The 23,508-nt window shown below is 61.9% G+C and overlaps 1 protein-coding gene across 23 annotated transcripts in view; it reads left to right on the top strand.

The window, feature by feature from the left end:
- NCOR2 (nuclear receptor corepressor 2) overlaps positions 1–23,508 on the top strand; it is a 183,099-nt gene that overhangs the window by 59,804 nt on the left and 99,787 nt on the right. For 20 of the 23 annotated variants that reach the window (XM_030336910.1, XM_030336912.1, XM_030336908.1 and 17 more), the window contains 3 exons: positions 5,658–5,714; positions 12,916–12,968; positions 22,376–22,442. In XM_030336910.1, coding sequence (XP_030192770.1) covers positions 5,658–5,714; positions 12,916–12,968; positions 22,376–22,442 — 177 coding nt within the window. Of the gene's footprint in view, positions 1–5,657; positions 5,715–5,938; positions 6,158–8,077; positions 8,232–12,915; positions 12,969–22,375; positions 22,443–23,508 lie in introns of those variants that run through there. The other 3 variants (XM_030336927.1, XM_030336926.1, XM_030336915.1) reach the window with 3 other exon arrangements.

The following is a 23,508-nucleotide window of genomic DNA, read 5'->3' as shown; positions in this document are numbered from 1 at the left end:
CAGATGCCGAGCAGGAGGCGGTGTTTCTGCAGGCCCCTGGGGGCAGGACTAGGCGGGGAGGGAGGGAGGGTGGTGGGCCAGGATGGGGAAAGGCTTCTTCGAAGCAGTGGGTGGGCCCTCACCCCTGAGGAGGAGGGCGTTCGGGTGTGTGGGGGTCACAGCGCAAGCCAAGGCTCAGCGAAGGGACAGGGTCTCCTTTGATCTTCAAGGGGAGTGTGTGAGGGGCGGGAGGTAAGGCCTACGGGTCTAGGATCATGTCCACGCTTCAGGGTTCTGGTAAAGCAAACACATGAGGTGTACAAATAAACGCCAGTTTGCCTGGTGCTGACTCTAGAGGAACTTGGGGCCCTGGGCAGTTGAGGCAGGCTTCCCGGCGGAAGCAGGACTTGAACTAGGTGTGCAGAAACGGGCGCTATCGGCACGAGCCGGAAGGATATTTCCGGGGCGGACGACCCCCACCTGTTCCGAACATGGTGGGGAGGCTGAACTTATGGGGGCTGAGCACATGCACGCACATAGGTGCACACACGTGTTTGGGTGGACCCCTCTGGGTGACTGTGTGCGTGTGCGCGATTGCGAGTGTGTGCGTTCTCTGTGCATTGCTGAGCGACGAGGAAGCCAGAGAGCAAGAGCCACATCTTCTCGCGTCTCCCGTTTCCGGCATCTTACTAGTAAGGTTTTTATGTAATGTGATTAGGGGCGCCTCGCTGGCTTAGTCGGCAGAGCACGTGACTCTTGATCTCGGGGTCGTGAGTTCAAGCCCCACATTGGGCTACTTTAAAAATAAAGAAATAAAGAAAATAAAGAAAATAAACATCTAATTACGATTAGGGGCGAGCAGGACAGAAACGAATAATGCCGTCGGTAGTGATGCTGATGAGAGTATCAGTAGCTGAGACCAGGAAGCATTTTGTAGAGCATTTTGGGGGTCCAGGCGCCCCGATGCCCAGCTTCAGACTCCCCCAGCCCATCCTGCGTTGGGATTCAGGGCTTTCAGAGCACCGGCTCTGGTCCAGTCCCCAGCATGGGCACCTGCACTGGGCTCCCGCCTCTGTGAGCCGTGTCTGTGACGGGCCATCTCTGCCACTCCCGGGGTCCAGAGTTCCTCCAGGTTTCCTCTTCTGCACGTAGAGAATGTCGGCCTAACGGGTACGTTAGGACGGATTCTGCCTCCCTGCCACGTCTCCCCCATCACGCCCCATGAACGCTCTGGGCAGCGTGTCGAGGCCCCGCGTACAGATGTGTGTGCGCAACTTCTGGGGTAAGTGCTGGTCTGAAACGCTGCTGTGCTTGGCATGTGGGCCCGTGGGCGGTGGGGGGGGGGGGTGCTGTGGCCGGGGCCTGGGGGAGGGGCGCTGGGGTCCCGGGCTTTCTGGGCGGGTGGGTGCGTGGGCGCTGCCCCCACTGTGGAGGAAGGGGTTGGGGCTTGGAGCTCAGGCCCGACTGGGAGCTGAGGAGCTAGAACAGGGATCTGTGGCAGGGGGGTGGTGGGGTGAGGCTCCGAGCCCCTGCCCGAGAGGAGGGGTGTGTGCGTGTGTGTGTGTGTGTGTGTGTGTGTGTGTGTGTGTGTGTCGCTGTGACTCGTGTGCACGTACAGGACGTTATCGCGGTTTTTTTGTGCATTTCCACACCCGCGCGTCCGCAGGCACCCTTGTGCGACCTGTGCAGATGTGCGCAAGTGGGTGTGCTTGGGGCGCGTGTGTGGTTGGTCGTTTACACTTCACGGATACGCACGTGCCCGCACCTAGCGCGTGTGGCCGTGGGCGTGGGTGTGAGTCGGCTTGTGTGGCACCCACGTGTGCGCACGTCTGCGCCTTTGTAGACGGAGGCGCGGTGTTGGCCACGTGGGCGGGGCTCGCGTGCACCTCTCTGTGCAGGTGACCCAGGCACAGCCCCCAGGCTCTGTGGCCACGTGGACCCCGGGGCCCCCTGCAGGAGTGCAGGGTCTCGAGCGAGACCCTCACCTGAGCCCCCACGTCTCACGTCTGGTGAGAGCCCCTGCCCCTCCCTTCCTGTTGGCCCGAGCTTCTGGGTTTGTCCTCCGCACGGGAGCCGCCCGCAGTGGCCTCCCAAAGGCCAGGCGCAGCAGGGGCCCCATGGACCCTCTGAGGGGTTTGGCTTCCGTCGTCGAGGTGGGGAGAGGCTCTCCGCCCAGGGGGCGGGAGGGAGTTTCTGGCGCGGTGCTGAATCCACGGCCCGCACCTGTGCTCCCCACCGTGCTCCTTGCTGGGGGGGGGGGGGGGCGGGGGGAGGCCCATTTGAAGGGGTCCATTAAGAGAGACTTCGTTCCTTGCAGGACGTCCTTGTAAAAGTCCTGGGGTGTTGGTGCCTTGAGTGAGTGTGGCCGTTTTGCAGATGGGGAGACTAAGGCCCAGGTCAGTGGAGCGGCTCGCCGAGTGTAGAGAAGAGCTGACTCCTAGACGTTGCCACCGGTGGCCAGGTTGTGGCGGGAGAGCCCAAGAGGCAGGACCCCCCACCCCGGCCGTGAACTGGCCAGCGATTCCTCCCACTCCACCCCTGCAGGCTGAGCCAAGGAATGGGGTTGGGCCGAACGGAGCAGGAGCAGGGTTGTGGTGGCAGGAGGAGAGGAAGTGCCCCCGGCGAGGCACGAGGAGGTGGGGGTGCTGGTTCAGGGCCTGCCGGGTCGCAGCCTCTGCCTGGCCCGTGTCGGGGCCACCGAGTGCGAGCCGAGGCCCTGTGCTTCCTGTCCGTAGCTAGCCCTTATGTGGCACCTACTGTGTGCCAGATCCTGGTTTCGGAGCGTTCCAGCTGCCTGAGGCGGTGCCGTTGTGACCCGTCTTGTAGAGGAGGAAGCTGAGGCTCAGGGAGGTGGAGGGACTCGCCCGAGGCCACGCAGTTAGCGGACTTGAACCCAGGCCAGCTGGCTGTGACGCGCTTGCTCTGGGGCACCGCGCTATCCAGCCTTTCCGGTGCCGCGGCATCTCTGGGACGGTTTCACGGAGGGTTTCTTCGGGTAAGCCGTGGGTGTGCCCTCCTCTGGAGACCGAGTCGTGCCTTAAAGGGCCCCAGGGTTGCCGAGGGCCGAGCAGTGGGGCCCGGGGGAGCGTTGGGAGCAGGGGGACTCTCACGGCAGGCACGCGCTGCCTGCTCGCCCGCGTTCCCTGCGGCTTTGGCAGGTTAGGAGGGGGCTCTTCCCTGCTCTCTTCTCCAGGGGCTGCCGGAAGCCCCCCTCTCTAGGTGCCCGCGTTCCTGAGAGTGAGGATGTGGTCGAAGCTGGAATCTGCTATGGTTCATAGGACGCAGGCTTCTGGAGCTCCCGCCGTGGGCACTGGGCCCAGATCCAAGACCCCTGCTTACCTGTGTGATGTGGCAGTTTCTAGTGGCCTGGCCCCTCCAGCCGTGCCCTTCCTGCTCTTGGCATTTCTTTTTTTTTTTTATCTGGATGAGAAGTTGCCGCTGATCCCCACAGAACCTCGGGAATGCACAGAAACTCCTCTTCATCCGTCAAAACCCACCTCATGTATCCCTCCTGTTACCTTTCTGGAGAAGCTGTGCCTTGCCTGTGCACCACACATACCTCTCTCTGCCCGAGCAGACTAGCCCTGTCCTCACTGTCCTTGACCAGCTGCTCTAATGTTAGACTTCGGTTTATTGCAGGCAGGGGCTGGGTCTCATTCATTCCATGTTTTGCCCCAGTGCTTTATTTTTCTTTCTGTATTTATTTTTTCAAGTTTATTTCTTCATTTCGAGAGAGAGCAAGCGAGCAGGGAAGGGCAGAGAGAGGGAGAGAGAGAATCCCAAGCAGGCTCTGCACTGCCCGCGCGGAGCCCGACCGATGTGCGGCTCAAGCCCACGAAATGTGAGGTCATGATCTGAGCTGAAGCCGGGAGTCAGGTGCTCAACCGACTGAGCCCCCCGGGTGCCCCTGCCGCAGTGCTTAATACAGAGTGGGCCCTCAGGAAGCGTTTGGGGGGCTGATGTATCCCTCCCCCACCCCCTACCCATTTCTTCCCTTGACCTGCTTCAGGAATTCTCCCGTCTTCAGCCGCATGGTGACACTTTCTCTTGCTCTGAGGTACGGCCAGGGCAGGGACACCTGTCCTCCAGCATCAGACATACTGGTCCCAAGCTTAGGGGTGGCCCTGTGTGGGACCTGGCCTTTGTCTTTCTTTCCTCTCGGAGTCCGGAGATGAGAGAGACCTTTTCCTTACACGATCTTTCTGTGCCTCAGTTTCGTAGTACGTTAAACGGGGACGTGTCATTTATGCGCCTCGCGTTGTGTTTGGGTGCGACTTAAATATTGACAACGCCTGCTTTGTGCTCAATGCTTGGCCCATAGCAGGTCCCTGATAAAGTGGCCGTCGTTACAGTGATAGATCGCCCCCTGATATTTTGGCCCCCAGCCACACGCTGAGGCTGCTGGTCTCGGGGTTTTGGCTGTGCACAAAGGGGGCTGAGAGCATGGCTTGTTCATGGGTGGGCTGGGCCCAGGGCTCTAGGCGGAGCTCGTTCTAGGTGCCAGCTTGAGCCCACCTACACACCCACTGTCTGTCACGGGGAGCCAGGAGAGGGGGAGCCGGCCGGCTGGCTCCCGGCCCCCCTCCTCCCTGCCGCGACACCGGGAGCCTGCGCCTCGAATTCGGTCGTCAGCCACGTTCCCCAGGGCTCGGGGTCACCCTCTTTTAGTGGGTCTGGATTGGGGGATCCTCAGAGGTAACTTGCTCGGCCGCCCGGCTCCCTCCGGATACCGGATGGTCTCCCTGAGTTTGGCTGAGTCGGGAGCACCGGCCCTTCCCGGCCGCGAGAGGACTTAGAGGTCTCCCACGTGCGTGCTGCGGGCACCCCGCTGCGCGTGGCACGCAGTGGCCCGGATCCGACGAAAACCCCGCCGAAGCCGCCGTCCGCGGTTCTCTGCGCACCCCTTCCCCCAGCTGGCCCCGGGCCATCCTCTGGGCCTCCCGAGAGCAGGCCCTGGTGGTCCCGGGCCGGGGGCCCGCGGGGCCTGGCGGAGGCACAATGTCCGCCTTCATGGCTGGGCCGGAGGTCCAGCCCGCTGCATTCACAGCCACTGAGCGCTTTCTGCCACATGTTCCTGTTTTCCTAATAAGTCCTGGGTTGTGAGTGGGGAGGGAGGCGGGGAGGCCCCAGGGCAGCTCAGAAATAGTCACATGATTGTGAAATACAAGAATCCTAGAAAGGGTATCTCTGAGAGCCTCTGTGTCCCCCCCGCCCCCCCACTCCCTGGCTGGCGCACTAGCTCTGAGGTAATTGCAGACACCCAGCCAGCTTCCAAGTGAAGGAAGGCATCTTGGGCCTGGCGGAGTGGCCTGCTGGCGGGGAGCCGTGCCCACAGCGCTGTGCCCCGGCCGGGGGGGGGGGGGGGGGGGGTTGGGCCTGAGGGTTTGGGGGGGCCAGGCAACGGAGAACACCGTGCGTTTGTTGGAATCGAAACTTGGCCGGCTTGCCAGGGACGCCGCAGGGGTATTGAGGCCCCTCTGTTTGTCTCCAGCGTGGGGAGGGCTTGCGGGGGGACCCTGGCGCCCCCTCCCCCCCCACCCCCCCACCCCGGGGCCGTGGATTGGCTGCTGGGCTGGGCAGCTGCCTGCTGTTCCGGAGACCTCTATTTATAATCTGTTCTGTGTTTTTTTTTTTTTTTTTTTTTTTTTTAATTTCTCCTCCTCCCCGTCACCCTGCAGAAGAAGGCTGAAGCCGCCCATCGGATTCTGGAAGGCCTGGGGCCTCAGGTGGAGCTGGTGAGCTGGGGAGGGGTGGGGGCGGGGGGGGGCAGCTCTGGGCAGGGGTGGCCGGAGAGGTGGGCAGGGAGGCAGGTGGGCGTGGAGGGGAAGGAGGAAGTCGGCTGTTGCCAAGGCGGCCCGGTCCTCTGGGGAGGCAGGAAATAGACGCTTCTGATAAGGGGGACTGGCCGATGGCAGGGCGGGTGGGGGGTGGGGAGGCGGGGAGCTGGCTGTCCCGCGTCCAGGACCCACTGGAGCCCCCCCCGCCCCCCAGTCGGGCTAGCTCAGCGTGGGAAGCCTTGCTCTGGGCCGGATGATCTCTGCCAGCTCATCGCTGTGTGGACCCAAGCTCGGTTTCCCCATCTGTGAGATGGGAATAGTAACCTCTGTCCCCTGGGGTTGTAGTGCAGATCGGCCGGATTAGCTTTCGCGAAGCGCTTAGCGTGGGTGCCTGGTGGACAGTGAGTGCTGAGCATTCGCTGGTATTCGTACCCGTGTGACGGGTGTCGGTGGCCTCTGCCCGGTGGGAAGATGCCATGTGGGTGGCAGGGCTGGGAAGCCGGCCCCAGGCCTCGCCTCTCTCAGGCCCTCTGTCACCTTCGTGTGTCACCAGAGAGACCCATGGAGGGAACGTGGACACTCTCAGCTGGTGGGAAACCTCAGCCCAGGAGGAATGGTCAGAGCCCCAGCTGCCCAGGCCCAGTCAGCGCCCCACTGGGGCGGCGTGTAGGGACACACGCACGCACACAAGATGGCCGTGAGGGTCCCCGTGCACGCGGACGCTCACGCCTGATACGGTCTTACGCATTTGGAGCCTAATTTTAAACTCAGCTCCACCGTGTGTTTGCTGAGTGGCCTTGGGGAGAGGACTCGATTTTCTTTTCTGTGAAATGGGAACACCAGGATCTTTTGGGGCGGGGGGGGGGGAGGGCGGCGGTTCAGTGAAATGATGCCCCGTGAGGCTCACGTAGCACACCCTTGCCCTGCACTCGGCGGCCGTGAACACGTAGAGGGTTGAACTCTTTGCTCCGGGGGTTTTTTCTTCGGTGGCCGCTGCTCTCTGGCCTGGAGTCCTTGCGCTCAGGCCACTGCGAAACGGGGAGTGGCCCCAGGTCCTCAGGTCTTCTCGGAGGGCAGGGCCAGGCAGGCAGTAGGGCGCTCCCGAGGCGAGGGGGACAGGGCCTAGGGCCCCTCTGGGATGGGTGGCAGGCTCCCCTTCCATTCGGGGGGCTTGCTTTCCCTGTTGGGTGTGATTTCTGGGGTGTCTCTAGGACCCTCGTTTTGTTGTTTTTGTTTGTTTTTTTTTTTTTTTACATTTATTTATTTTTGAGAGACAGAGTGAGACAATGTGAGAGCAGGGGAGGGGCAGAGAGAGAGGGAGACACAGAATCGGAAACAGGCTCCAGGCTCCGAGCTGTCGGCACAGAGCCCGACGCGGGGCTCGAACCCACAGACCGTGAAATCATGACCTGAGCCGAAGTCGGACGCTCAACCGACTGAGCCACCCAGGTGCCCCAAGACCCTCGTTTTTTAAAAAATAGCCTTCCTGAGATGTTCACGTGCTATACGATTCATCAGTTTAACGTATCCAGGGGCGCCCGGGCAGCTCAGTCGGTTATGCATCCGACTCTTGATTTCAGCTCAGGTCATGATCCCGGGGTCTCCAGATGGAGCCCTGCTTTGGGCTCTGGCCTGAGCGTGGAGACTGCTTAAGATTCCCCCCCCCCCCTCAAAAGTGTGCAGTTCAGTACTTTCTAGGATATTCGTGGGTGTGTGTGACATCTCTGCCATCCATTTCAGAACGTTTCACCGTCCGAGAAAGAACTTCGTGTCCTTAGCTATCACCTCCTTATCTTTCCGTTCCTCTCCTGTCCCCGCCTCCCACCGCTAACTTACTTTCCGTCCCTACGGGCTTGCCTGCTGGAGAGCTCGTATCAATGGACTCACACACTGTGTGGCCTCTTGTGACTGGCTTCTTTCACTCCCCATCACGCCCCCGAGGTTGGTCCGGGTTGTAGCGGGGTGTCTGTGCCTCGTTCCTGTCGACGGCTGAATGATATTCCATTGTACGGATAGACCCCGTCTGTTGGGCCATTTATGCACTGGCAGGCGTTATGCTGTGTTTGCTTTTGGCTATCACAGGGGCTGCGAACATTAATGCACAAGTTTCATTTTTATTTTTATTTTTTTTTTATTTTGAGAGACCGAGCGAGCCGGGGCCTGAGCAGGGGAGGGGCAGAGAGAGAGAGGGAGACGCAGAATCCGAAGCGGGCTCCAGGCTCCGAGCCGTCGGCACAGAGCCTGACGCGGGGCTCGAACCCACGGACCGCGAGCTCGTGACCTGAGTCGAAGTCGGAGGCTCAACCGATGGAGCCCCCCAGGAGCCCCAGGACACAAGTTTTTGTATGGACAGGTTTTCTTTGCCCTCTCGTGTGCACCTGGGACCGGAATTGGTGGGCCATGTTCATTCTGTTTAGCCTCTTGAGGAATTGCGAGACCGCTTTGTGAATTGTGCCCCGTCTTCCGTTCCCACCGGTAAGCGGCTTCTTGCCTCAGTTTCCCCTTCTTGGCAATGAGGATGGAGGGACCAGAGGTGGTGCCCCGCCGTTTCCGGACCTGGCGGCTCTCCCTTTCCCTTTCCTGACCTGATTAGTCCCAGGGGCCTCCTGAGGGGGGGCGGGGGGGGGGGGGCAGACGAAGGTTGCTGTGTCCGGATGCCCGAGGAGCGCCAGTGAGGGAGGCAGGGTCGGTCTCCCCGTGACGGTCTCCCTGTGAGTGGGGCAGGGCATCTGCTGGGCTCAGTCCGTGTGATTCTTTCTTGGGTCTCCGTGGGTGAGGGGGTTGTCCTCTGCTTGGGGGTCTCAGAGCGGAGACTTCCTCAAGGCTAGAGGCACAGGAGGCCGCGCTCTGGAGTGTCTGCCTGGTGGGCCGTGTGGTCGTCCCTGGAGCCCTCTGGAAGTCAGTGGGTTCTTGACTCGGTGGCTCTCGGTGGGGCCGAGGAGGAGACTCCCACAGACAGGGGGCCTGCTGGTGTTAGGCCTGTCCATTCTCTAGATGAGGCTCAGACCAGTGCCTTGTTCAGGGCCATGCAGCAACAGTTGAGGCAGGGAGGTGAGCTGAGCCTGTGGGGCTGCGGCCAGCCGCATCTGCACGGGTCTGCGCTCTGTCTGGTCCCCAAAAGGCCCCAGTGGCCGCAGGTGTGCTCCAAGGAGAGGCAGCTCAGGGGCGTATGTACCCTGTGCCCGGGCTCCTTCCTGGAGGGCCCGATGCTGCGGACCCTCGGCCTGCGGTCACTGGGCTGTACCACTGTGGGATCCATTTCCGGGGGGCGGGGGAGGGGCTCTCTCATCTGTGGCCAGGGAGCCCCTAGCCCAGGGAGAGGCTGCCGGGCCTCAGGGACCGGGATGGTGCTGTCCGACCTCGCTGGGGTGGGAGGGGGGAGGCCTGGGCCTAGGAGAAGTTTGCTCTGGAAAGGAAGAAGATCGCGTAGGCCGGGCTGAGTATGCACCGCCCCCTCCCTCCGGCATCCCTGGGATTGGGGGGTGCAGGCCCGGCCTGGCGGAGGGGTGCTGGAGGGAGGGTGTGGGCCACCGTGGCTCCCGCCCCCTCTCCCCGCGGCTTTGAGTCATTGGTTTCCTTCCTGTTCAGAGGTGCTATTTTAAGAATGTGGTGTCACCAGAGGGTTGAGGGCCAGGGCTGACACTTCGTTTCTTAGCAGCTCAGTCCACCTGGGGTTGCTGGCTGCGCTCGGCCACCCTGCCAGCTGGCTGAAGTCAGGCCCGAGGGGGGACCCCCTTCCTTCTCCCAGAGACCAGCTCTGCTGTCCTTGTCATTTCTGCTTTACAGCCTTGCACGTCCCCTGCCTTGCGCTGTCTTTCTGCCCTCTGGATTGTTTGGGCGGCGCCCCCACTTTTAGAGGGGATGGAGGGACGGGGCGGGGGAGAGACGGGCCCAGGGCCTCCAACCAGGAAGGTGGGCCTTCCCGGTGGTACCGTCGCGCTCTGCTGGGGGGAGGGGGCTTCCCTCTTAGGTGCTGTGTCCCCTTGACAGGCGGTTGGAGCCGCCATATTGGAACTTGTCTCCTGGGACACAGGGAGGCTTTGCCTGGCCTTGCACAGGCCCCTCTGCAGGTGGCCAGGAGGCCCCCCAACTTGGGCGCTGCCCTCCCCCCCAGCCATGCACCTGCCGTGGAGGAGCCATGGCCTGTCCGACCCCCATCCCCCCCCCCCCCCCCATCCCACTCGGGCCTTCCAGAGTGGCGGCCCCAGGGAGCCTGTCACCATGGTAACGAACAGCCTCCCAGGACTCGGCCCAGACACTTCCCTTCCTTCCCAGGACTGTTTACCTCGAAGAGTGCTCAGTGAGTGACTCCTTCGGGGACAGCCCCCGTGGCTGGAGGCAGCAAGCCCGCAGTGTTCTCCGAGCTCTTCCGTGGAGACCCGCTACCGAGGGCCGCCTCTGGGGCCAGGTTGCTCTGTCCTTACCTGGCCGGGCAGGCGGCCACAGGTGAAGGCGGTTTGGCTGGTCACGGGCTGACTGTGCCCCTCCTGCCCTCTCCGAAGCCCATCTCCCCGCTTCCGGCCCATCTTGTTACGGAGAAGCAGAGCCCCCTCTCCCTGCCCGTCGCTCGCTCCCGGGGTCTCCGTGTGTGGTCCTTCAGCCCATCCTGGTCTCTTTAGGCTGTGGAGACGTGGCTGTTTGCCGTCCTCAAGCCAAAACAACACAGATCAGTCACCAAGTCTGACATTTCCTGGGTTCCTCGAAAGCCCTGTGAAGTAGTTGCTGTTTGCTCCGTGCCCATTTTCCAGATGAGAAAACCGGGGCCCAACGTGTTGACCCCATGTGCCCGAGGGCGCACGGCTAGCTAGCAAGGGAGGTGCCGCTTTGTACATCGAGGCATCGAGGCATCTGTTTGGAACCTGAACAGATGGCCACGCCCACCCCTACCGGCCTGTGTTTTATGGGCACGTGGAAACATAAAGGACCGGTGCAGAGTCACCCCGGGGCTAAAGGTGCACGTTTGATGCTTTGAAACGTGGCTCAGGAGTCCTCGCAGGGCCCCTTGCTGTCGCGAGGGCCGTCCGCCTCCCGCGGTGACGCCTCACCCCGCTCAGCTGGGACTCTGCGGTGAGCCTCACTGGGGGCTCTGCAGTTGCCCTCCGGTTCAAACCCAGAGTGGGGCTCGCAGCCCCCCTCTCCGGCTGAGCGCCTTGTTAGCGCAGCCTGACCCGGGGTGGGGAGAGAGGGCTTGTACCAGCCGGGGGTGGGGGTGGGGCAGCTGAGCTGGGAGCCTGGAACTGGCCAAGCCCAGTGCCGACTTGTCGCAGGGGGAGTGCGAGGCACACGGGGAGGGGGGGAGGTGACCTTGTCATCAGCCACGGCTGCCTGCAGTGCCGTCCGTCCGAGGGCCGGGATGTCCAGAAGCGTGGAGGACCGGCCCCGCCTACGGAGGACAGGAGGCCTGTTACTGGGGACGGGCAGGTCGTGCCCCGTGGCCGTGCTGTGCTGCCTGTGGTTGGTCCCCATGGGCTGGGCCCATCGGGAGGCGTGTCCAGCTGCCTCCCCAGGGAGAAGTTCTAGGGCGGAGACCCTCTTCCCTCCCCTGGGGCCCTGTCCTGGGGCTGCCGCTGGCCTGCCTGCCCTCACGCCGTGGGCTCCTTCCCCGCAGTCACCCGTGGCTGCCCTGGGAGGCTCCCGCTGCTCATGGGGGCGGATGGCAAGGGAGAGGGTGACGCACACACGCACACACACGGGAAGACCCCCAGAGAGGGTGCAGGCAGAGGCGGAGAGCAGGGTCCTGCCTCCAGCGCCAGAGCTGAGACCGGATTCTCGTTGCAGCTCATTTCTGACCAGCTGTGGGCACAGATTTCGACCTCGCAGGGACTGGGTTTTCTCCTCCGTAAAGTGGGGATGATACTTGTATCCGTTAGCTCCTGCCGTGTAACAAACCGAGTCCAGATTTAGTGGCCTGAGACAGCCACCGTTTCCGTTTCCTGTGAGCACAGAAGTCAGCTGAACATTTCTCCTGCTCCGCGACCAGCTGGGCCTCGGCCGGGAGGGTGCGGCCGTCGTCTGTCTGCCTCCGGCAGGCCAGGCGTGGTTTCTCACCAGGGGCAGGCGAACAGGAGGGCAAGGCGAAACGCAGATGTGCGTTTTCCGGCCTCTGCTTTCATCAAGTTTGCAAGCGTTTCATTGGCCAGAGCAAGGGTGTGGCTGGATACGGGAGGCAGGAAACGCCGGCACCCTCGCTCCGTCGTTGCGCCCTGACGTGATGACGGCGACACGGTTCCCTCTTGGGCCTTTCTGCCTGCCAGGTGCGGGGCCGAGAGCTCTGCACGCATGGGCCCGTTTGACCTTCACGACGGCCATGAGTTTAACCCCATCTGCGGCTGAACTTGCGGGGCACAGGTGGCCTATGTAACTCACCAGAGACGAGCGGCCGGCGAGCGGCAGATCCAGGCTGCGTCCCTGGGCTGTGCCCCCGGCCCCTGCGCTCGGCGCCGGCGTCCGCGAGGGAGGCGCGCAGCAGCTGGCCCTGCACCCTCCGCGGCGGCTCTCCCCGCACGCACTTGCTGCCGGGTGTGGGCCCAGGGCCCTCCTCACCGCCCTGCAGGTCCCTGCCGTTCACGAGCCCTCCTTTCCCCCTTCAGCTTTCCCGCGGGGCCCGTTTGGTCTGGTTCTGACGCATCCCCGCTACCGCACAGACGCTCCCGCGTCGTCTCCTCGTGGAACGCGGAGCCCCACGTCCCCGGGCACCCGCAGGAGGGGAGGGGCCGGAGGGCGCACACGGCTCGCTCCCCAACACGCGTCGTCCCGGTGCCCTCTGGAGCACGTGCAGCGGATGTGGGGTCGCGCGTCTGCCTGTCCTCCCCTCGCCCTCCCAGGCTCCTGGTAGCGTTGGGCCCTTGTCCTCTGCCGGGCGGCGGGGGCGGCGGTCCCTCGCGGCGGTCTGGGGGCCCCGGACAAGAGCAGCTGCCCCGTGGGGCCCCCAGCGCCGCACACGCTCGGGCCGGCGCGGCCCGGTGCCCCTGCAGAGCAGCCACGGTGGCCGTGCCCCGAGGGTCACAGGCCGCTCCCGGCTGGGGCCGCGGCCCGGGTCTCCCCGTGCTCTGGTTCGTGCCTGCCCATCCCGGAGCCGGGGCCCGGGCGCCGTGGTGGAGGAACGCGGCGCCCGGCCCGGCTCTGAAGCGTCTCCCTCTCCCTGTCTCTCCCTCCGCAGCCCCTGTACAACCAGCCGTCCGACACCAGGCAGTATCATGAGAACATCAAAATGTGAGTACTCGCGGGCAGCCTTGTGGACACCCGGTGGCTGAGGGGGACGGGAGGTCTGGCCTCGGAGCTCCGGGCTGGGATGTGGGCTCTCAGTTCCCGCGACGACTCCCTCCCACACGGGGCCGGGTGCTCGAGGAGGGCGTGGGAGAGGGCCGTTTGGGCAAGGGTTTGGGGCCGGGTTAGGGCCGAGGTCGGGGTCGGGGCAGGCCCGGGTCAGGAGGGGCAGGGTGGCCCCGCGAAGCGCAGGGACACAGACCTTGAGCTGGGGAGGCCGGGTGAGGACCCTGCAGGCACAGCCCTGGCGAGACGGAGGCGGGGGGCTGTGGGGCCCCATTGCGTGTGGATGGGCTGTTCCCGATGGAGAGCGAGCTGGAGATGATGGCAGGTGGCCCGGGGCCAGCGGGACCCGTGGTTTGGGCTCTGACGTAAGCACGTCTGGGAGTGTCCTGGGGTCTGCTCCGGGGGCCCTCGGGTGCCGCGGCCCAGTGTGCCGCAGCCGGGAGCGCTACTCCAGACCCGGAGGCTCAGGGGCTGGCCAACGTGGTAGCTCTCGGTGATGGGGCCTTTTCCCAGATGGATGCTAGGGGTGAGGAAATCCCGGTTAAGTGCCACCTGTCGTGGGTGGGGGCTGACCTGGCATCCTGGGGCAACGGGACCACGCTGGAGGCTGGTGGCTTCCCGTCTTCAAGCCGGGAGGGAAGCATCAGAAGTATGGTGGCAGAAGACGGTTGGCTTCTTTGGGGGGGGGAACATGGTCCGTTTGGCAGAGGAGGGGATATCACCTCATGTCGTTATCCAGGAGCCCCAAAGGCGAAAGGGGCCGCAGACCTGGCTCCTTGAAGAGCACGTGGCTGTGAACACTCGGTGATGTCAGCTTGGAGGCAGGCTCTTTGCATGTGGGTGCAGACGTTTTTGCGTGACCTCCGAGGGCAGCACTCAGCTTGTCCAGTGGGCAGGCCGGCCTGGTCTGATTGTCCCAAGCTCCCCTGGGGTGGAACCGCAGGGTGTACGGGGCAGTAGTGAGCTTCCCGTCCCTGGAGGCATGCACACCTCCCGGTGGTCTTTAAATATCCGCTGGTGTTGGTCCAGTTGACAGGGGAGTCCCTTCTTTTTAGTTTCGGGACTTGCGTGACTGGTCCGAGTTCTGGTCACTAAAACGGCCACCCCCTTACAGTTCCCAGTAACTGACGGAGCAGCCTAGAAAATCTCTTGTGGCCGGCGAGGTCCTTGGCGCGTTTGGGCTTAGGAGCACCTGCCGAGGAGGCCTCACCGGCGCTGTCGGGGGGTCCCTCTCGGCCTGGGGCTGGCCGGGGCCGTGTCTGCTGAGGCTGTGCTTTCGTGTGGCCTTGTGGGTGTGTGCCTCTTGACACAACACCATTGATTTTCCACCCGGGCCACCCCAGTCCCTTCTGTGCTTCCCGGGACCTGCTTCTCCCTGGGTCCACTGCTAGAGGGAGGGTGGGTGAGGGCACGGGGGGCCTCTAGGGCCGTCCTTGCTGGTTTAGGGTGCGGCAGTGGGGTGTTTCCTTCTGAGCAGGGCTGCTGGGAGTATTTGTTCCTTTATTCACTCAGCACGCGTTTATCAAACACCTACTACGTGCCAGGCCCTCTTCTAGGACCTGGGGCTTCAGCTGCGAGCGAAGAACGAAGAGCCATGCTTTTCGTCAGGCTTTGTCTAGTAGCGAGAAAGTGAGTTAAATAAGCGAGAAAATATTCCGCTAGTAAAAAGTACCGTGGGGGGCCCCTGGGTGGTTCAGCCGGCGGAGCTTCCGGCTTGAGCTCAGGTCGTGATCTCACGGTTCTTGAGTTCGCGGCCCGCATCGGGCTCTCTGCTGTCGGAGTGGAGCCTGGAGCCTGCTTCGGATCCCCTGTCCCCCTGTCCCTCTGCCTCTCCCCCGCTTGCCCTCTCATAGATACTTTAAAAAACTGTAGAAAGAAAGTACTGTGCTCACACAGCTGTCTTAAGCTCTTTGTACGTCGCTCACCCAGCTGTGTTTTTCCTTTTGACGTACCAATTTTTATAGTAATATCGTACTGAAATCTTACATAAGGTCTTCGCTAAAAATGAGTAATTTTTTTTTAATGTTTATTTCTGAGACAGAGAGAGAGAGAGAGAGAGAGAGAGAGAGAGAGAGAGACAGAGCGTGAGTGGGGGAGGGGCAGAGAGAATCGGAAACAGGCTCCAGGCTCTGAGCTGTCAGCACAGAGCCCGAAGCGGGGCTCGAACCCACGGACTGTGAGATCATGACCTGAGCCGAAGGCGGACGCTCAACCGACTGAGCCACTCAGGCGCCCCTAAAAATGAGTAACGTTTTAAGCTGAATGTGATTTCCATTTATGAAAATAACCATAAAGTCCAAACAAGAAAGGAGAAAGGTACAAATAATATTAGCGGATAAGGTGCCACCACGTCTCTGCTTAAGGATAAAGCTATAGACTTACAGAAACAAAAAAAAAATGGGACTATTTCTGGCCCCTTCCCGTCTTCATCAGAGAATGGCTCCGGTCTATTGGGGTACATTCCGGCTAAGTAGGTGACTGCCTAGTCAGATTTGTTCCAAATCCAAATCACAGATGGACACATCTAAGTTTAAAACGTAGAGATGAGTAAATTTAAGATTTCTTATGTAAGTGGTGAATTTTGTGTTAGAAAAACATACCCGTAAGCAAATTATTCGAACCGATTCGTCCTTAGAATTTTGACGTCGTTCCTAGTTTTCCACGAAGATCAAAATGAGCTGTATTTTTAATTTCAGTACGATCGTCGGTGAATTAGTGCAGTCACTTACTTTAAAGAATGCGACGAAGATGGAAAAGGGGATGGGAGAGAAACGGGGGGGGGGGGGCGGTGGCTTTAGCCAGGGGATCTGGGCCTGACAGCAGAGGGGACACTGTGGGGTTGAGCAGCAGTGAGCCGTGTGGGCCTCCCTGGCAAGTGGAACAGGTAGTGCAAAGGCCCTGGGGCAGGACTGAGCTGGTGAGGTCCCAGGCAAGGCCAGCATGGCTGCGAGGGCTGGGTGAGGAGAGAAGGTGCCAGCCAGCTCACCCAGGGCTGATGAGTTCGGGTCGTATTATTTGTGTGTGAAGGGAGGCCAGCAATGAGGTTTATGCTGGGAAGTGAGGTGCCGAGTTTTTGCCTTCAAGGCTCACTCTCATGGCTGCCGAGAGAAAGGACCAGGGGTGGGGGGACCTTGGTGGAGGTGGCTGTAGCCACGCGGGCAGGCAGCGGTGGGTCTGGGTGCTGCGGCGGCCGCCAGGGGTGCCGTGTGGAGGGCCAGGGGCAGGGAGGTCCCGTGGCGGCAAAGATCGGGGGCCCGGGCCACGGCGGGGACCATGAAACCGCTTCCTGAGATGGGGGTCGGTGGCGAGGGGCCGATGAGCATCTGGCCCTTGTGGCCAGCCGCTGACGCTCAGTGCCTCAGTTTCCCCATCTGCGGGGTGGGGATGAGAGTGGCTTCTACCTGCGAGGGTTGCCGAGGATCCGGTGAGTTGCTGTCCCGGGAGGTGCCGAGCTCAGCATCAGGCACGTGGGGAGTGTTCTGTGGTCTTTGTTTCTCTTCCTGCTTCATTCGTCTGCTGCTGTCGCCCGTTCATCCAACAGATACTCTGAGTGCTCGCTGTGTTCTGGGCCTGCCGTTCTGCGATCTGGTGACAGCTTGATAAGGACAAGCAGAGACACCCCCCCCCCCCCCCCCCCCTTCCGGCTGCTGTCAGTGGGCCAGGTGGGGGGTTAGCCCCTCCCCAAGGACCTTGCCCTGTCACTTTAATTTCCCTGCGTGCTGGGGCTGCACAGTTAAAGTTAATTTCACGCTTGACTTCCTGCTGTACCAGCAATCTCAGACGTGTCCCAGTCACCTGCACCCACCTCCGCTGCTCTCCCTCCACCACCTGCACCGTCGGGCGGCGTGGGGGCGGCTGCCCACGCTCCGTGGGGCACTTGCCGCGGGATCTCAGCCCCAGGTCTCAGGCTCTGGGAAGCAGGGGAGGGGCCGGGGCGACCCCAGAGCGGACCTGACGGGCACTCCGTGGAGGGGCCTGTGTCCCCTCCGCAGCACCTGCCGGGACGGCTCTCCGGGGAACCCACCGGCTTCCTGAAGCCCCAGTGCGATTCTGTGAACGGGCGGGCACTGATGCCCGGGGACGGTCACTGCTCTCGTGTGTTGTGTCGTGGCCGTGCCTTTCCCGGCCCTGCCCTTGCCTGGCTCAGAACCCGGGCACCGGCGGCCTTGTTCCTCGTCTCTCCCCGGGGCCTGGAGGCCTGCCGGTTCCTGGTGTTCTCTCCCTTCCCCCCTTTTCTTGTTTTCAGGTCCGATGTCTTCCCTCCCACTGCCTCACTCGAGGGTTGGCTGATTGGAGCCATCAGCCCCGGGGCTGTGCAGGTGGAAAGGGCATCGGGACGCAGGTTACTGTTACAGGTTTTTGTGGACTTGCTCTGGAAGTTCAGAGAGGTTAAGTAACTTCGCCAGGGTCACACAGCCAAACTTCTAGGCCGAATGGATGTGCACACCCACACGGATACCCCTCCTGGGTCTCCAGTCTGAGCTCTGCCCCTCGATAGCCTGGTGACCGTGAGCACGTCACATCACGTCACTTTGCTTGTCAGTGAGCAGGTTTCAGACCCTCCGTCACCCCACTGGACAGGCTCTTCTCGAGGCATTCAGGGCCCTGCTCAGGCAGGCTTTTTCCTTCTCACTCTTCCCCTGCAGTTGGGGGTCTGGCTGTGCCTGAACGCCCCTCCTCATCCCCTCCCGATTCACCATCACCCTCGTTCCCCTGGAACTCAGTGCTCTCATTTCCCTCTGCTCCCCTGGTGTTCTGCTTCTCCCAAGCCTCGGCTCGAACCTCTCCTCCTCCAGGAAGCCTCCCCTGATTGCCCCACGCTTTCTTGTCTTAGAATCCTGTGGGCCCAGGGCCAGTCCCACCCAGGGCCTGGCCAGACGCTCCTTGAACCTCCAGAGTGTCCCTACTGTTATCGTTTCCTCCCAGTTTTTGTCTCTCCTGCCCGGTGCAGTGACGGACGACGAGGCCGATGTTTCCTTACAGGTTGTGCCTTTTTATAAACTCGGACTTTCCCCGGAGATGATAGATATCCTTTGCACCCCATGCATGCCCCCCCCCCCCCAAGCAAACTCATCGCGTTGCTCGTCAGTCGTGTTCCCTATTTTTTTGCCAGAAAACAGTCAGTCTGCAGTAAGCGATTTGCATCTCCGATACCAAAACACTTCTTGGGACAAAATAAACACTCCAGACACGTTTGCCAGGAGGGTGGTGAGCGAGCAGACACCCTCAGCCAGGTGGGGGATTGTGACCAGAGCTGTGCCGGGGGGGGGCCGGAAGGAAAGGTAGAGGGGACAGGGCTGGCAGGAGGCAGTAGGAAGTGTGGGGGGGGGGGGCGCTGGCGAATGGGAGAGCCCATCCCCCTTTCGAAGGGGCCGTCAGGCCTCGGTCCCCGGGCTGCAGCCACAAGGGGGTGTGCCAGACCGCCTGATCTTTTAAGAGAAGCTTTAAGTTCGGCTTTTTATGCAACGGCTTCTGGTTTTCAATACTGGCAGCGAACTCAGATGTTTTAGAAAGCCCTGCTGTCCAAACACAGCGCTCCCCCGGGCTGGCTCCACTTGGTGGACCGTGCCCGTTCGCAACCTGCCGCCTCAACACTTGTCCTCTTTGGCAGTCCCCGGGTGCCTCCGGGCGCCAGGCACGGTGCTTGCTTTGGAAGGAACCTCGGATCGGCCGGGAGAACCCCTGCCTGCCCTACGCTAGCCGCAGCGAACAGGGGCGGCTGCACGCGTCACCTCTGCCCCCACGGAGGCTTCTACTCACCGAGTCCTGTCCGGTGCAGGCTCAGCCCCACCACTCACAGACTGGCCTTGGCTGCAGGTTGCCCCCAGCTGGGCGGCTGGAGGCCGCGGTGGCTTCTTCTCCCCCAGTTCTGGGGGCCAGCCATCCAGGGGCGACAGGGCCCTGAGCTCTTCGGGGGAGGAGCGCTCTGTGCCTCTCCCAGCACCTGGTGTCGGCGGCCCTCCCGGACGTGCTTTCCTCGTGGACCCTTCCCTGTCTCCTCTCTCTGTCCTCTCGTGTCACCCGTCACCCTGCCTCTGTCTGTCGGTCTCCCACGTCCACATTTCCCCTTTCTATAAGGACGCCAGCCGTGTGGGATTAGGGCCACCCTGATGGCCTCGCGCTAACTTCATGACCCCTGTGAGGAGCCGGTTTCCACATAGGGTCCTATTCTGAGGTACGGGGGGTTGGGACCCCGGCATCGCTGGCTGGGGAGTGGGGACACGAGTCAGTTTGTGACATGCACCGAGCCTCCCGCAAGCCCTAAAGTAGGTTGTGTTTGGCCTCACCATGGCATTTCAACACAGATCATGACCCGGTTTTGTTTTTTTCCGTATTTACTCTAAAATCGCTGGCAGAGACAGTACAGAGAACTTCCTGGCTCCCCACCAGCCAGCGTCCCCTAGTGTGAAATCTTACAGAAGTGAGGGTGCGAAATGCGGAAAGCAACGGTGGGACCGTGCTCGGAGCCGACCCGCTTTCCTTGGGCTTTTCCAGCGTTTCCACCAATGTCCGTTTTCTGGTCCGGGATCTGATCGCGGTTCCCCTTCTGCGCCTTGTCCTTGCGTCTCCGTGGTCCCCAGGTGACGGTTTCTCGTCTCCCCTTGGCTTTCCTGACCCTGACACCTCTGAAGGGTTGTGGTCGGCAATTTTGTCGAGTGTCCCTTGACTCGGGTTTGCCTGGCGTTTGCTCACGGAGGGGCCGGCGTGGATTTGGGGGAAGAGTCCCACGGAGGTGACCAGCCGCCCTTCCCGCCACGGCAGGTCACGGCCGCGGGCACCTCCATGTGCGGCTGTCTCGTCCGCCTGTGCTCGGCGCTTTAGGACGCGTCCTGGATCCAGGCTACCGTCAGGGGGAGGGGAGCTCACCTCCCACAGGGGATATCAAAGCACGGAGGGACGCAAGTTAAAATGCCAAACGACTAGTAAATATTCGGGGGAAGATACTTGGAGGCTACGCACCTGTCCCGTTTTTCTCAAGGTTTTGCCCGTTACCGTGACATTCACGCGTGGACCTTGCCTGCGGCAGTTGGGGCTGGGACGTTCTCGTGATGGTCTCCCGTTGCCCGCATTCTTTCTGCGGTTATCAATCGGAATTCCGTGAAGGAACGCTTGTTCCTTCTTCCTCGCTTATTTATTTGTTCAGTCATTTATTTATATCAGCGCGGGCTCGCGGATATTTATTTTGCTCTTTGGGTTATAATCTAGCACCGGCATTGTTTATCTGGCGGCTCAGGTTCCCCCAGCTTTGGCGGTCGGGAGCTCAGGTGGAGTCTTGGGTCCTTCTGATCTTTTAACTTTAATTTTTTCCTCTTCGTTTTAGCACTTCTTTGCTTCGAGATGTTCTGGGCTCTTGTGTATTCCCGTGCCAGCACTGGAATCCGCCATCCCTCCAGAGAGAAACGGCTTTTTTGTTGTTGTTAGAGAATCGTGTTAGGAGCAGAGACCTCCGTGCTACGCGGCTCACTGTTCTGGGTTCTCCCTGCTTCTCGGCCTTGTCGGCTCCGCTCCTCTCCTCCCTTCCCCTCCCTCCCTCCCCAGGGCTCTCCAGCCACGCGGGCTTTCTTCCGTCTGTTCTTCGAGTTCCCTGAATTTGTTTCCACCTCAGGGCCTTTGCAGCGCCCTCTGCCTGGAGCGCCCTGCCCTCTGGTTCTTTCCACCGCAGGGTCCTTCTGCTGCTGTAGATCTCGGCTTGGGGCCATCCCCGAGAGACTTTTCTGCACCACTGAATCTGAAACAGCTGTCCCCTCCCCTGCCACCTAGTCACTACCCCCCCCCCCCAGGGTTATCTGGATTATCTTGCTTACCGTCTGCGTGACGCCTCTCAGCGTCCCCTCTGTGATGTCTGGGGACTCTGCCTGGCTCAAGGCTGTGTCCCCAGTGCCCGGAACAGTACCTACGTGCAGTAGGTGCTCAGTAAACACTTGCTGAGTGACCGAGGAGATGAGAACGTGATCTTACTGTGCCCCTTTTTCAGATGAGGAAATTGAGGCTGAGATCACTTACGTTCCTCGTCACGGAACGAAGTGCCGTGGTCTCAGCCTGTGTGACTGAGGCCCCCCAGTGCCCACCCTGACGGGCACAGGGCAGGGGAGGCTGAGGTCAGCGGCGAGGCCTCGGGGCGGGGAGGCCCCGGCTGATGTGAGGTGCGAGTGACCCTGGGAGCCAGGGACCCATGCCGCTTCCACGAGGGTCCCTGGGGGCTCTGAGTACTGCTGGGGCCGTGGGGGTTCCGGACAGGGGGTGATTCCCACGTGCTTGCTGTGGCCTCCCCGTCCTTGTTAAGAGGGAACGTGCAGGCGCGTTAGGGGCCCTGGACTTGAGCCCCGGTAGTGAGGATGCCGACTTCCTGCTGGAGATCCGCGTCGAGCCGTGGGGACGGGGGACATTGTTCGGCCTGGGACAGAGGCATGGTGGCAGATCCTGAGGACAGCTGGGCCTGGCGGTGGGGCCTCTGGGGCGGCGGGGGCCTGGAGGCAGAGAGTGACCCTCCCTGGGGTCCCTGTGTCCGATTGGTTCCGGGCCCTTCGGCCCCCGTGAGGTGTGTGTTCGGGGAGCTGTGCCCGTCCGTCAGGGCCTGGGGACTCCCACCACCTTGCTCCTTCTCCTGAGGTTGGGGTGCTGGGTGGCTCGGGAATCTTCCGGAGGCCGGCGGGGGCACTGGTTGCAACCTTTGCGAGGGGTTGGGTCGCTCCTGGGAACACGAGGAGGAAGGAGCAGCCCTCCCCGGGGAGGCCGCTGCCACACCCAGATCGGGTGAGCACGTCCAGGGTCGCCCCCAGGCCCGCCTGAGCCCCAGGCCCACCGGCTGTCCGTGGCAGCACTCGCTTGTGTAGGGGGGCCGTGGGGAGGGGCTGAAGGAAGGGGGCTTCCTGAGGGGTCCTGCCTCTCCGGTGGCCGCCAGCCTGTGCCACCCTGCTCGGGTGACCTCCACTGTCCCAGGAGCCAGCCCCGGGGACGGCTGTCTCTGTGTGGCCACAGGTCTTGGGGTCCTGGTCTCTCCTGCCCGCGTTCCCAGTCTGAGCCCGTGGATGTTTCTCTGTGGCCGGTTTTCCAGGAGGGATCCTGGGTGCGTGTGGCGGGGGGCGGGGAGCGCTGACACCCTGCCCGCCCTCGGGACCCTTCTGCACGCCGGGCTCAGCCTAAAGGTGGACGAGGGCACCTCGGGGAGAGAGGGAGGATGCATTCTGGCAGTGCGCGGCTCCCTCTGGGGGGCTGCAGGTGTCTCTTAGCCCCCCGAGGACCAGTAAAGGGGCACACTCAGGGCTTGCTTTCAGGAAACAGCTCAGCGAAGGACGAAATATCGGAAACCCTGCGTTACTGACCATTGCTGTTTTGCTCCTGCCTAGAAACCAGGCGATGCGGAAAAAGTTAATCTTGTACTTCAAGAGGAGGAACCACGCTCGGAAACAATGGGTAAGCCATCCCTGGAATCTCCCCGGTCGCTCCCCTGGGCCAGGCTTCCTGGAGAGTCTGGGCCACTTCAGGCCATGCCCACCGGGACCTCCTGGTCTGCAGCTGTCTCATCGCTGCGTGTCCGGGCCGTGGACAGAGGCCAGGGACAGTGGCGACACGGGAAAGGGGAGCAGCTGCTTTGGTGACGCCGGGGCCCCGGGGCTCAGCTGCCCAAGGAGGTCTGGGGCCGGGAATTCTGCCGCTCCTTTTCCAGCCTGGAAGGGGAGAAGGCAGCATGTTGGCCCGGAAGAGCGGTTCCTTGTCAGAGGACCCTCCTTTCCAGGCAGGAAGAGAGAGGCTTGTTGGAAGGGGGGGGGGGTGGGAATGGGGTGGGCTGTGTACTGGCGGGCAGCGGCTGCATCAGAACGGACGGGGGCGCCGCTCCTGCATCACGCCGCGCTCTGGCGTCTCCTCTGGGAAGCAGGCCCAAGGCAGGGAGAGTGTGTGTGAGGACACGTGCTGTTGTGGTTCGGGTGCCTGTTTACATCACTGATGCACGGCGGGGGCGGGGAGGGCAGTGACAGAGGGGGAGTCACTCCGCCGTGTGGGAAGAGCTGGCTCACGTGGGCTTAAACGGCACAGAAATTTGTAGCTGAGAAAGGACGTGGGTGGAGTTCAGGAGTGGGTCGATCAAGTTTCACCTTCACTTCTATGTGGTTTTTCCCCCCAACTCTGTATGTTAGTACATCGACAGATGGGTTTCTTTGTGGGACCTGAATGCCTACGCAGATCTGAGTTTTCTAAGCCCAGAGAGAGAGCTGTCCTGTCTCAGACCATCTCACCAAGGCTCTGATTGGACCACTTGATGGCATGGTCCCTCTGAACCAGTTTCTGAACCCACGCTGCGCTGGCCCCAGACCTCAGTCAGGTCCCCAAAGAGAGGAGACCCTTCTGGCGCAGGTGCTGGGTGGCTGGGAAGCTGGCAGGTTGCGTTCTGGACCCCAGGGGCCCATGGGGTGAGACTTCCCAGCCTCTCCTTTCTCATGTTCCTCAGATCCCCAGATTGTCTGGATGGTGACCAGACGGG

This window comes from Lynx canadensis, chromosome D3, assembly GCF_007474595.2.
Source record: "Lynx canadensis isolate LIC74 chromosome D3, mLynCan4.pri.v2, whole genome shotgun sequence".
NCBI classification, from domain to species: Eukaryota; Metazoa; Chordata; class Mammalia; order Carnivora; family Felidae; genus Lynx; species Lynx canadensis.
This window is presented reverse-complemented; position numbering and strand designations above follow the sequence as displayed.